Source organism: Mus pahari, chromosome 4 (assembly GCF_900095145.1).
Source record: "Mus pahari chromosome 4, PAHARI_EIJ_v1.1, whole genome shotgun sequence".
Taxonomy (NCBI): Eukaryota; Metazoa; Chordata; class Mammalia; order Rodentia; family Muridae; genus Mus; species Mus pahari.
In genome coordinates, this window is record NC_034593.1 from 54,863,019 (window position 1) to 54,876,101 (window position 13,083).

At 42.8% G+C, this 13,083-nt stretch overlaps 1 protein-coding gene across 3 annotated transcripts in view; it reads left to right on the forward strand.

Moving 5' to 3' along the window:
* Positions 1 to 13,083, forward strand: part of Arhgef26 (Rho guanine nucleotide exchange factor 26) — a 116,926-nt gene that overhangs the window by 90,839 nt on the left and 13,004 nt on the right. For all 3 annotated transcript variants that reach the window (XM_021195906.2, XM_029537881.1, XM_029537879.1), the window contains one exon: positions 11,677 to 11,886. In XM_021195906.2, the coding sequence (XP_021051565.1) occupies positions 11,677 to 11,886 (210 nt within the window). The remainder of the gene's footprint in view (positions 1 to 11,676; positions 11,887 to 13,083) is intronic.

Below are 13,083 nucleotides of genomic sequence, written 5' to 3' on the forward strand. Positions count from 1 at the left end.
CATGGTGCTCCTGTAGCCAAGTGCTCCTGTAGCCATGGTGCTCCTGTAGCTATGGTGCTCCTGGAGCCATAGTGCTCCTGTAGCCATGGTGCTCCTGTAGTCCACAGTGCTCCTGTAGCCAAGTGCTCCTGTAGCCAAGTCCTCCTGGAGCCATGGTGCTCCTGGAGCCAAGTGCTCCTGTAAGTCATGGTGCTCCTGTAGCCAAGTGCTCCTGTTGCCGTGGTGGTCCTGTAGCCAAGTGCTTCTGTAGTCCATGGTGCTCCTGTAGCCAAGTGCTCCTGTAGCCCCTGTAGCCATGGTGCTCCTGTAGCCAAGTGCCCCTTTAGCCAAGTGCTCCTGTAGCTATGGTGCTCCTATAGCCATAGTACTCCTGTAGTCAAGTGTTCCTGTAGCCAACTGCTCCTGTAGCCATGGTGCTCCTGTAGCCATGGTGCTCCTCTAGCCATGATGCTCCTGTAGCCATGGTGCTCCTGGAGCCATGTGCACCTGTAGCCAAGTGCACCTGTAGCCATGGTGCTCCTGTAGCCAAGTGCTTCTGTAGTCCATGGTGCTCTTATAGCCAAGTGCTCCTGTAGGCAAGTGCTCCTGTAAGCCATAGAGCCCCTGTAGCCAAGTGGTCCCGTAGCCATGGTGCTCCTGTAGACAAGTGCCCTTGTAGCCATGCGGCTCCTCCTCCTGCCCCCACCTTCAGAGTGTGAGGGTAATTGACCACTATGTTATATGGCTCTGGAAGCTCAGGACTTTGTGCATGGTAGGAAGGCCCTCTACCAACTCAGCAACAACTTTACTTCCTAAACAACCACTATGGTTACTTACTCTTGATAAAAACAAATCTGAACCTTATTAGTTATGCGGCTTCTGACATTTTCTGGAATATCACCCATGTGTAAATGCTGTGTAACTTCAATTTACAAACCTTGAGACTATTTGTAAAACTGCTGTACAGAGGCAATTTTTACTTGGTTTTTATATTTATTATAGTATTGACTAATGTTTCGGGCTACCAGGCAATGTGTCCTCATATAAAATAGTTTAAGCAGTAAAAATACTGAGCTGTCACTTGCTCTCACACTTGCATTCACAAAACAAAATCAGAGAAACAAATTGGGTTTGGGAAATCCCAAGTGCCCTTTTCTTCACTGGGTCCTTAAACCTGGGTCTTAGACACATAACTCAGCTCTGTGACAAGCCCCTAGCGGTTAGAAGATGGCGTCTCTATAGTGGAACCACCAGGTCACCATCCTGAGGTCAGGTTCTTACACTAGAACTCAGTTCTTACCAGGTTTGAATGCCCAGTGACTTCAGGCAATGTAGCCTCTTTGGAAGTGTCCTGGCCTGGTTTCATCTTGTCGTAAGTTTTTCCACAGTAATGTTCTTTCCAATTATAGAAAACTGAAACTACCTGACGTAAGTTGTCTTTCTCTGCAGAATAAATGTCTTGAGAAATCAACCTCAAAGAATTCTGACTCAAGTCAGTTTTGCTCCAGGGTACACTAAGCGTGCAGAACATTGTAGCATTTGCTTCTAAATTGAAGACAGTGAGAAGGGAGACAAATGAGAGAATGGTTTTCATGTCTGTTTTATTGTTTCTCACTGTCCCCCCACCATTCCTTATTACATTGATAACACAAAGTATTTTCTTCCGTACCTCTAAGGAGAAATGACATTGCTATTCCCTGTGCAAAGCACCATTGCTGATCAACACCTGGGGAATGAATGAGGTAGATTCAGTTCCTGATCACATGACTTTGTGCAGGGCATTTTCAGCATCTCAATACCCCAGTGATCCTATCTGTACAGCAGAGGTAGTGATGTCATCTTTACCATGGAGTGTGTGCAAATGCAGTAGGATAGTACACACAGAGGCTTAGCGTCTGCAGTAATCCCTACAAAGTAACTGATACTATCAATTTTAATTCAGCAATGAGTATATCTTGCTAAAAAGGCATGCCACAAATCAAACTATTACCCCTGTACTAGTTCATTGTTTAATATGTAGTCTAAAGTCTTCTTGCCATGTTTCACATCTGAAGGCTGTGGCATACTGCCAGACCAGCTCTGATTATATAGCCTTTGAAATTGGAGTGATTTGGGAATAAATGTCTGTCTCTCCCTGTCATGCACCACAGATTTCAAGGAAGGAAGGGATAGCTAGTGACATAAGCTCATTCTTCACAAAGAGATGTGGGTGGTGACTGTTTTTTGGGGGTGGGGGAATTTTTCTAGCACTGTCCTTTCCTGTGGATCCAAGAGGAGTCCCTTGTAGTCAGCCCTCATTTCCATGAACTCAGAGCCCTTGGTAGGTAAAAACTAAGGGGTGAGGCTTCGTTGTTTTGCTTATATAGATGTTTTCATAGTTACTCTAGATGGTACGGCATAGCAATTATTTTCATAGTGTGCCAGTTATTATAGGTAATGCAGAACATATTTAAAAATATGATATGAGAAGGTTATAGGCAAATATACACTTTTATATGACAGACATAACTTATCCTCAGATTTTGACATTTTCGTAGATTCCTGGAACCAGCCCCCTCATGATAGTAAAGTACAGCCTGCAGTTTTCATTTTCATTGTTGTAAATCAATGGCGCTTATCCTAAACTTGAATGTGGAGGTAATTCCTGTAGTCTTGAGTGTCTTAGTTTGGGTATTCATTGCTATGAACAGACACCATGACCAAGGCAACTCTTAGAAAGGCAAAAATTTAACTGGAGCTGGATTACAGGTTCAGAGGTTCAGTCCGTTATCATCATGGTGGGAAGCATGGCAGCATCCAGGCAGGCATGGTGCTGGAGAAGCTGAGAGCACTATATCTTGTTCTGAAGGCAAACAGAAGACTGGCTTCCAGACAGCTAGGAAAAGGGTCTCAAAGCCTACCCCCAAAGTGACACTCTTTCACCAACAAGGCCATACCTCCCAATAGTGCCACTCCCTGGGTCACGCATATTCAAACCACATGGAGTACTCTTGCTACCTGTGCAAGAGGCTGTTCTCTGATCATGCTGTGTCCTGGTCGCTGGAGATAGAAACCTCTAGCACGGTGGTTATAACTTATCTCCTCATGCTCCAGTATGAGGGGCATTGCGGGTGTTGGGCTGTGGACTCTGTCTGTCCTGCAGTCTCAGACTGTCCTGCGCCCTCTGCCTCTCTTTTTTTGGTGTTAGATAATCACAGCCTACCAGTGAATGCAATCCTCACTTTTAATCTTTGTTTTTCTCTGGACAATAGATAGGAAGTATGTGGCGTGTTTGTTATTCTTGAGAGCTATTTTGAGAAACTGAAGAAGTAAGGTTATTTGAAATTAGTTTCAGCATAAATATTGCTCCTTCTGTGATAGTCAGAGCTCTTGGAAAATCATGAATTCATGATATTAATATCTAATTTCAATCCTGCTTAGTCCACTTGACCATTTGCAGGGCATATGTAATTTTCCGGCCTTTATAAAATTGTCAGGCAATTTAAATGGGTAGTGCTCGATTAGGAAAACAAAAGAAATAGCTAACGTTTGGTATAATCTAGGAATGCTTATAAAGGCTATATACAACAAAAAAATAATATACATATTATCTCATTTAATCCCCACGACAAGTTAGTGCCTTGGTACTGTTACTGTCATTGTACAGATGAGATCTGTGAAGCATGGAGAGCATTGGAACCCTGATCAGGTCCACAAAGCAGAAGTGTGAAGGGCTAAGTCTAAGCAGGCCTATGGGATCAGATCTGTAACCTTACCTCCTATGCTGAAATCTACAACTTCTGGAAATCCCATGAAACTTACTTCTTAGGATTGTCTTAAGCTAAGCTTTACACATGAAATCTATCTCAATCAGGTAAATCAGGTTTTTTCCTTTTTTCCTTTCTTTCTTTAATTCCTTAACTTGAAATAAATTCTAGCATTGTTCAATGTCCTCTGTCTCAGCAGTGTTTGACTGGAGCATTTTAATGCCAGTGAAGCACAAAAGCAAGAGTAGGGATTTTGAAACCATGCTGTTGAATGAGTGAGGGAAACAAGTTGAAATCTGCAGAGGAAGGTCTCATGTGCACGCCCTGAAGGAAAACACAATGAACTTTTATTCCTTGCAATCCTCTGTGCTCTGGGTCTCAGCACTCCTGGGAGAGTCGCAGGCCCGTGTCATCCCTATGAGAAAAACAAGTGTTTGTACAGGAGTGATTCTGAAGAAGGATGCCTGGGAAATGTCATGGAAGGCTTTAAGAGGGGAGATAGTATTTCAGAATGCCACAGGTGCACAACACAGTTGACTTCTGTGCCGACATCCAGGAGAAAAATGGCAAAGCCCCTGCCTGGCATTGGATTTCATGGGATGCTGGGCCATTGTGACCTTGGGGCAGTATTCCATTTCCCTGGCCTCTGAGTGCTGGTCTGAGGATTCACAGGCAACTGCTGGCTCTGGAGACATTTGTCTTTGTGCCTGCCTGTTTTTGTCTGTTTGTTTTTTAGGACAGTGGCTGTGTGAATGTTATAAACAAAACCTATGGAAAAGGCATACTGGATAGATTAGAAAACCTGTTCCACTACCTTGAGGATGAATGCTGGGAGTCGTTGTGCTGATTTGGAAAAAAAATCTCTATAGTACACTCCTCTTAATTTAACTTTTCACAAAAGGAAGAGTTGAAAGTGTTGCTTACATTCCCTTCACTTGTACTTGGTCCATGTGAGAGAGTTCTCAGACGAGTGTGAAATGTATGCACATGTTCTCCTGGCACAGAAAACAGTAGGGAAGCTGTCCTTTGCAGTACAACCTTTGGCCTTCCCTGCCAACTTTTCTTTCCTTCATCCCATGAATGTATTTTGGTCAAGCATCCTTTCTCGGTCCTCTCTGGTCAACAAGAGTGGGTATATACGATGATCACTAATAAGGGTCAACGTGAGACTCCTCCACAGGGCAGTGCATATTTTAAAATCTGTGTCTCACCACAAGGCAGGTCTGACTTGTCTTGTCACTCACCATTCACCTCGTTAGGACTCTTACAGACATGGACATACCCAATCAAAGGATACAACCTGCCTTAAGGAATGAGATTGGAATGCAGATTTTTAGGCAATGTCAGATGTTTCTCCAAATCTCCCCAAGTTATTTACTGGTTATCAATGCCTATATTTGGAAAAACAACCCATATCATACATTAAGTCCCTAAGTATGTATAAATTTGTTTCTGAATTCATCAGTCTATTTCACTAGTTCCTATGTCAGTTCATGCCCAGGCCTGGTTCTTGAACTACTATACATTTATAAATGTCTTAGTATAACCGATGAACATATCATTTCACCTTGATGTTTCTTTATATTTATTTTCCCACGTGATTTAAAATAACTAGCTCCTCTAATCAAGTCTCCCCACAAAACTATTTTTGGATTTGTATTGATTGGATTAAAATTATCAGTTACATTAGAAAAGCAGATACTTACCAAGGTTGTCTTCATATAGAAAGTCCTGGCAAGCTTCATCACAAATATCTCTTTTAATTATTATTTTTTATTTTATTTTTCCAATAATTTATTGCTTCTTTTAATTCACTTTACATCCTGATCATAGCCTGCCTCCCTCCTATCCTTCTAGTCCCACCCTTACAAATCCCTCCCCACATTGCAACCCCCCTCCTCAGAGAAGGGAAAGGGCCCCAGCCTTTGGGTACACCCCACCCTGGGGCATCTAGTCGCAGCAGGACCAGGCATATCTTTTCCCACTGAGGCCCAACCAGGCAGTTCAGGTAGGACGAAAGTGATCCAATGGCAGGAAACAGAGACCAAGACAGCCCTTGCTCCACTTGTTAGAGGTCCCACATGAAGACCAAGCTGAACAGTTTCTACAGATGTGTTGGGGCCGGCGCCTGAATGCTCCCTGGTTGGTGGTCCAGACTCTGTGAGCTCCCATGCATCATAAATATTGTAAGAGATTTTCTGATGTTATAAATGAGATAAGTCAATCAATTATATATTTGTATTGAACTTTCTGTTTCATTTATTTGTGTGCACATGCAGGTGTGTGTGTGTGTGTGTGTGTGTGTGTGTGTGTGTGTGTGTGTGCACGCGCACGCGTTTGCATAGGAGTGCCATAGCATGTATGTGAAGGTCAGAAGAGCACTTGTGGCATTCAATTTTCCCCTACCACCATGAGCTTGGGTACTAATCTCACATCCTCAGAGCAACTGTTATCCCTCAGTCCATGTCACCAATCCTCATTGATCATATTACTTAACTGGATGTCATTAATATATAGGAGAGCCATTACTTGGAGTTCTTTTTCTCAGTCATTGTAGTGAATTCACGGTGGCTTTGTGGTTATATTTCAGAAAGTGAGGTATTGTACACACGGCTGGCTAGTTAGTAGGACAAATGAGACATCCCGTTCCCTTCTGCTTCATTCAACCACAGACACCTGGACTACTAAGTCTTCACATCTACGCACTTAGGATTTAAAACACATTTTATTTTTTAATTTACTTTAAAATAGGTCAAGTGTACAGAAAATCATCACACACTAACATACTCGTTGCCCAAACTTGCCATGGGAGTTAATGCTAAACACTTTCCTCTTAAACCAAAAAGAAAACCCAAGTTGAGCAAAATTGCAGATTAATGTCCCTTTGTCCTCATTCTGTCCTTCCCCTTCCCCAAACTGACTGTGCCAAAATGGGTGCTTAATTCTCAGGATTTCTCTGCTTAATCCTGCAAAATTTCCATGTATCTGTCATTTTGATATTTAAACATGAACTTCTTCTACGTTGTCTTTACATGTCTTTCTGATCTAAAAGTAATAAATAATATTAATAAATAAATGCTCCCTATAAGAAATGCCCCAACCTGGGCAGACATTATGGGACAGGAAGTAAAGGGCTCCATAATTATTTGCCTAATAAAGGGGGTGCCAAGGATGGTGCACATTGCTCTGGTGCTGATTCAGCATGTGCAAGGCCCTGGGATCCAGTCCCAGCATCACAAGAAAAAGGAAACTCTTCACGGTCAGGCTTATGTCACATCACCTCAGTGGTGTGCAGCATACATTCAGACATTATGTGAGCCTCTTCACACAGAAAATAACTACGAGACGTGTTTAGCTTGGTTTCCTGTTCTCAACAGATGGCTGGCTCCTTATATTGTTTAAGATAATTATTTAAAGGAGGAGCGTCTGGACAGAGGTTCACTAGGACTTCATTTGGGTTTCAGTGGGGAGACTCAACACTGTGGCCTCGATCTCCATGGGTCCCTGCACCTGATCGGAAGCGCCTTGCACAGAGCGGGGAGCCCGGGCAGCTGCAAGTGTGGAGAGCATGTGGCACAATGGGAGGAAGTCTCCATGTAAACTTGTCCAAGCAAAGAAAGGTGGTTTTTCCACTTGCTTTTTTTTTTTTTTTTTTTTTTCCTGAGCAATTCAACTTCCTCATTACTTGATCCAAATTGTTTCAGAAACTGTGTCAACCATATGTTTGTTAAACGATGGAGACAAACATGGGAAGTCTGATTAGGGTCAGCTTCCCTGAGGAAAAGAGTTGTTGCTTTCCCATTCCATTTGGCCTTCTGGGACCTGAGTGAGCAGGAGGGGGAAAGCCTGGCCTAGAGGTGCCCTTCTCCATCTCCAGCACACACTGTAGCCAGTTTGTCCATCTGAACTGGGAGGTGAGGGGGTTTCAGGTGCTGACTGACAGAAGAATGAGTTTTATGCAGTCATCGACAGATTCAGCGTCAGGGGAATAATGGCTATCATTCTGAACCCTTGGGGGACTAAATATCTATATGTGAGTGTACTGGCTGGATGTGTGTGTCAACTTGACACAGGCTAGAGTTATCACAGAGAAAGGAGCTTCAGTTGAGGAAATGCCTCCATGCGATCCAGCTGTAAAGCATTTTTTCAATTAGTGATCAAGTGGGAAGGGCCCCTTGTGGGTGGTGCCATCCCTGGGCTGGTAGTCTTGGGTTCTATAAGAAAGAAAGCTGAGCAAGCCAGGGGAAGCAAGGCAGTAAGTAACATCCCTCCATGGCCTCTGCATCAGCTCCTGCTTCCTAACCTGCTTGAGTTCCAGTCCTGACTTCCTTGGTGATGAACAGCAATGTGGAAGTGTAAGCTGAATAAACCCTTTCCTCCTCAATTTGCTTCTTGGTCATGATGTTTGTGTAGGAATAGAAACCCTGACTAAAACAGTGAGTGTATGAGAGAAAAATACCAGAAAAATTCTCATAAGAGTGAGCCAGCCACTTGCCAGTTTTTGTTTCAGTGAGTTTTAAGGTAGCTGACCAGGATAATAACCAATTTATTTACTTATTTATTTGCTACTGTTAAATGAGTAAGGTATTTTTTTTATATAAAGTCACTTTTAAAAACTAGTAAAATATTGGCTCTATTTAAGTATAGAATGCAAAAATTTACTACCTAGATAACAGTGATTTTTGTTTTTTTTTTTGATGAATTGGAGTAATCACTTAAAAGACAGACAGGAAACATCTGTCTTGGAAATAGCTTTGGATCTAGATATGTAAACTAAACTAAGGTCTCCGTTCATACAGTTTGGACAAATACCAAAGGTGAGGTTTTCTAGCTGTGAATAGGAGGATCACAGTTTAACATTCCAACATGGAAAGGGCTGACTGGTCTAAACAGGGTCAAGCAACTACCACAGCTTGTAGTCAGTGACAATGTACTTGTTGCTTAAAGGAACATTTAATGCACAATTCGAAAAATGCATCTGCTTCTGGCTTTGGTGATTCCTAAAACATAGTTGAAGCATTGATGAAATAAAATTTCCTAGCCTTTTTTTTTTTTTTTAAATTTAGGTAAATCTCAGAAGATACAAATTCTAAAAAACGAAGCAGAGGAAAGACTAACCATCATAGTTTATATCTGTCTCCTGGGAACTTAGTCCTTAAGGTCTATCAGGGACAAACTAACAAGCAACGGCTCCTGATGCTAAATGAGGGCAGCCATGCACATATTCTCTGGACTTTCGTTTCTTAGGAAGGAACCTTGATCCCAATGCAAATATTATTCTTCAGGGCCTACCTAGCTATCCCACTCATAAAATATTAATTTCTTTAATTTCCCTGTCCAGAGAATCATTTTTGATATTGCCACTGAGTGATGATGTTATAGCTTTTGATTGCGACCAAAGAGCAAGACAGGAAGAAAAGAAAAATAGCAAGGAACCTCTGTTTTCTAAGTAGTTTTTGCTACCGATACTAAGATATTGCTTTTGCTTTCATGTTTTTGTCTTGCTCTCTCTTGCCTGTGTGTGTGTGTGTGTGTGTGTGTGTGAGAGAGAGAGAGAGAGAGAGAGAGAGAGAGAGAGAGAGAGAGAGAGAGAGAGAGAGAGAGAGAGATAGTGGTGTCAGTGGTAGGGTGTGTGCACAGGCACATCCTGAATCCTGGGCTGTTAAATTTATGTCTAAGATGTCCTGGCATTGATTGTAAACATTTCTGTACTGCTAACAATTGACTTCTTTGTTTCTAGTAAACAAGATCTTTTCAAGATACAGCCCTGTTTGATTGTGAGGTGCACTGTCCCGCTTGCTGCTTTTGGGTGTAATGTGTGCTTTGATAGGTCTCTTTTAGATGTGAAAACAACTTATATGCCTGGGTGTGGCAGCCTCGGGGCAGATTTGGAGATCTTCTTGACATGGGAACTTACAGAGAACACAGACATGATCCCTAACAACGGATTTGGTCAGAAAGTATATTTAGTTTTTTTAGAGAAGGAACCTGTATGCGCTGTTTCTGGGTGGACAGTTTATCCACCTAAACTTCAAGGAAAACAGAAAAACTATAAAGTTTTCCAAGGACAGTTACAAGGCAGAATGTTTACTGCTGAATAAAGAAAGCACCCGAACTTTTGAACAGAATGTTTTGTTCTAAGAACCCCTACTATATTTGGACACAGGGAGTTTTCTTCCAGCTCTTCTAAGTTTAAATACGTTTATTGGCTATTAAATGAGATAATGTCATTGTTCCTAGAGTATACTAGAATTTATTTTGGGGGTGTCTGCTTACCTCGGTTCAGTTGAAGTTTATCTGTGACAGCAGAGAGCAGAAAGAGATAGCTATAGCTAGATTTGGAATTTGCCAGGCAAGTAGAGCCAAGGGAGATCAGCACGGTGCAAGACGTGATTTTTAGCTAGCTACAAGGAATCCCAAGATGGGTCATTTGATACGTACAGTTGAGGGGACATGAGGAATCCATCAACAGGGAAAAGGTCACAGAGTCAATGAGTAGGAACCATTGGGTTAATTAAGTTTGGGTGATGAGGATTTGAGTTGGTGAGCTAGAAAGATAGATGCCTGGTAGAACACAGAGCACAGTGAGTCCAGACTGCCGCTGGGATGAAGGAGAGGCCACGTTTGATGGTGATGATAAGAGTGGGGAGAAGGCTGAGGTAGCGTACCTGCAGCCATGGGAGAAGTCAAAGCCCTGAGACCACAGCAGGAGAAGGAGCTGTTTGTGGAATGTAAAGAAGAAAGCAATAAGTAATGCAGTGAAGAGCTTCATAGCTTTGTTTGCCACTGTTTTGTAACAGTTATAATCAGTGAGACTTGCTCGCATCCTGATAATTGGTGCGATAAGCTTGGGAGTCCTAATGTAGGATTGGGAGGCTCTGAAGTCTGTAGAAGCTTGTGATTGGGACAGAGACCCAATCATAAGCTCCCGAGTCTAGGCCTTCTTGGGAGCAGAAGGGCATCATTTTGTAGAAGCGAGCAGAGCCATTAGGAGATACATCATCTCTAGAGAGAACCAAGATTCTGTTAGAGGAAACTTACTTGATTAGAAGGTAGAGGGAAGGTCCCTAAGGAAGGACACTCCCAGAAGGGCACAGTGGGAAGTGTTCAAGAGCCAGTTGTCCTGAGGGATTAGCCATCCTCACACTGTGGAATAAAGAGTCCTGAGAGACTGGGATAAGGAAGGGTGGCGACACTGCAGGATGTCCTCATGGCTTCTGAAGTACAAGACTGTATCTGGGAGGCTGGACTGGACACTTTGCCAGAGCAAGCAGGCCTCCTTGGGAGATCTGCTGAGTTCGATTTTTATCATTAGGCCTCTGGGGTTCTACTTGTGTCCTCTGCTGTGGTCATTTGTGGGTAGGGGTGAAACCTGGGCTACTCAGAGCATGGGCAGGCTTTTATAGTGTCCTCTTCATGTTGTGGTGAAGGTGTGTGTAAAGCAGGCAGGTGCACCAATTATCAGGATGCGTGCAACTCTTACTTTACCAGTGACAGAACATAGGCAAATAAAGCCTGTGAAACGCTTCACAGGGTTAATTATTTAACATTACATCTATCTAACATTTGTTTATTGTTCCTAAAATGGCCATGTGAGTCTCATGGTGTTGCCTGCAAGATACTTGGATCTTCAGTAGAAATTTCTCATAGTTTTGTACTCAAAAAGTGCCCACTTTTCATGTGTTGATTTTTAAGTCCGTGTAAGAAAGGACCTGTATTTTCAAAAATATATTGCTCTCTTATCTGAGATGTACTTTAGTGTCATAATGTTGGTGCTTCTCTTAATTGGTAATCAGTAGATCAAAATCAGATTCCAATTCATGTTATCAAACAGGCCATTCTCTCCTCCCTCTGGATGTCCTGGCCACTTCTCCAGAAAGGTGACTTGAAATCTGACAGTGTCACAGTCCTAGCCACTGAGAAATTAACCTATTCTCCCCCTTTCTTTTAGCGAAGAAAGCTACAATGTCAACGATTACTCCTTAAGGGACCAGCTGTTGGTGGAATCCTGTGACAATGAAGAGCTTAATTCTTCTCCAGGGAAGAACCCTTCCACGATGCTCTACTCAAGACAGAGCTCTGCCACTCACCTCTTTACCCTGACAGTCCTCAGCAACCATGCCAGTGAGAAGGTGGACATGCTACTTGGCGCTGAGACCCAGTAAGTACACGGATGGGAGAAGGTTCAGGGGACCTGACTTCCCTTTGCTTTGCCCACCTGCTCTTGCTCTCCACACACAGTGGCTCCTATTTAGTTTTGTTGTTGTATACCTACAGTGTACTACTTATAGCATTCAGGTGCTTTTAGCGGATGTGATCTCCTTAGTACCTCTAGGGAATGCTCATGCTTTTCGGGTCTGTAAATCTTGATGGATGGATGGATTTTAATTGAACAGTTTTAGTGACAAATGCATTTTATTTATTTCATAAACAAAAACACTAGGATGAAGCCTTTATTTATTCATTCATGCAAGTTCATTTGGAACGTTCTGTAGCTTTATAGCAATCTGTCATTGGCTTTTTGGAGCTTTCGAAGCTGCTTCTACTGCCAAAAGCTAGGACGTGTCCACTTAACATTTCACATGAACTCATTGCAGTTGCTACAGTTTGCAGTCTTGAAAAATGATTCATCTATTTAGGCAAAATGATTAAATAGTAGTTAGAGTTCAAGCAAACTTTGCTATGTTCAGTATTGAATTTGAAGTAATTTCTGAATCACCTGCCTTCAGTCAGACAGAGCACAGGGACTCCCAGAAACATACTCAGCTTAGGAAAGCATATCATGATACTCCTTCCCAGACCATTTCTGAAGACAGGACAGGGATCCTGCTCTTGCCTGTGGCTTCACCAGCACGAAATGTGCTCACACTGGAGGAGGGCATTTGGGCTTGGTTTGCAAGACCACTTTGATGATTTGGTCCATTTTGACATTGCTGGCCAAATTCTTTGGAAACACGAAGTCTCTTGGATATCGTCGTGGGCCAGGAGCTGTGGTGGGTTAGGAAATAGAGCAATGGAGGAAAAGGAGTTCCCTGTGTCTGTGTCCTCTCAGGTTTCTGCATGTTCCCTACCCTTGTCTGCCAGCATTCTCAGGTAGAGTGATTAAAATGGATCAGCAGATAGTAGTGAATAACAGCCCCCAACTATAGTGAAGTATAGTAAGTGTATATTCTTACAGAAGAGTCTTTTTTTATGGGCTCACAGTTCTTCCACCAGAGCAGTAGAAAAGGCCTCTAGAGTTCCCCGCATTGCCGTCTGTCTGCTGCTTTGAAGAGGAAGGTGTCCTGTGGCTGTGAGTCTAGAAACCAGCATGGGACATAACCAGGGCCAGGCTTGGGGAAAGGAAAGCATCTAATCT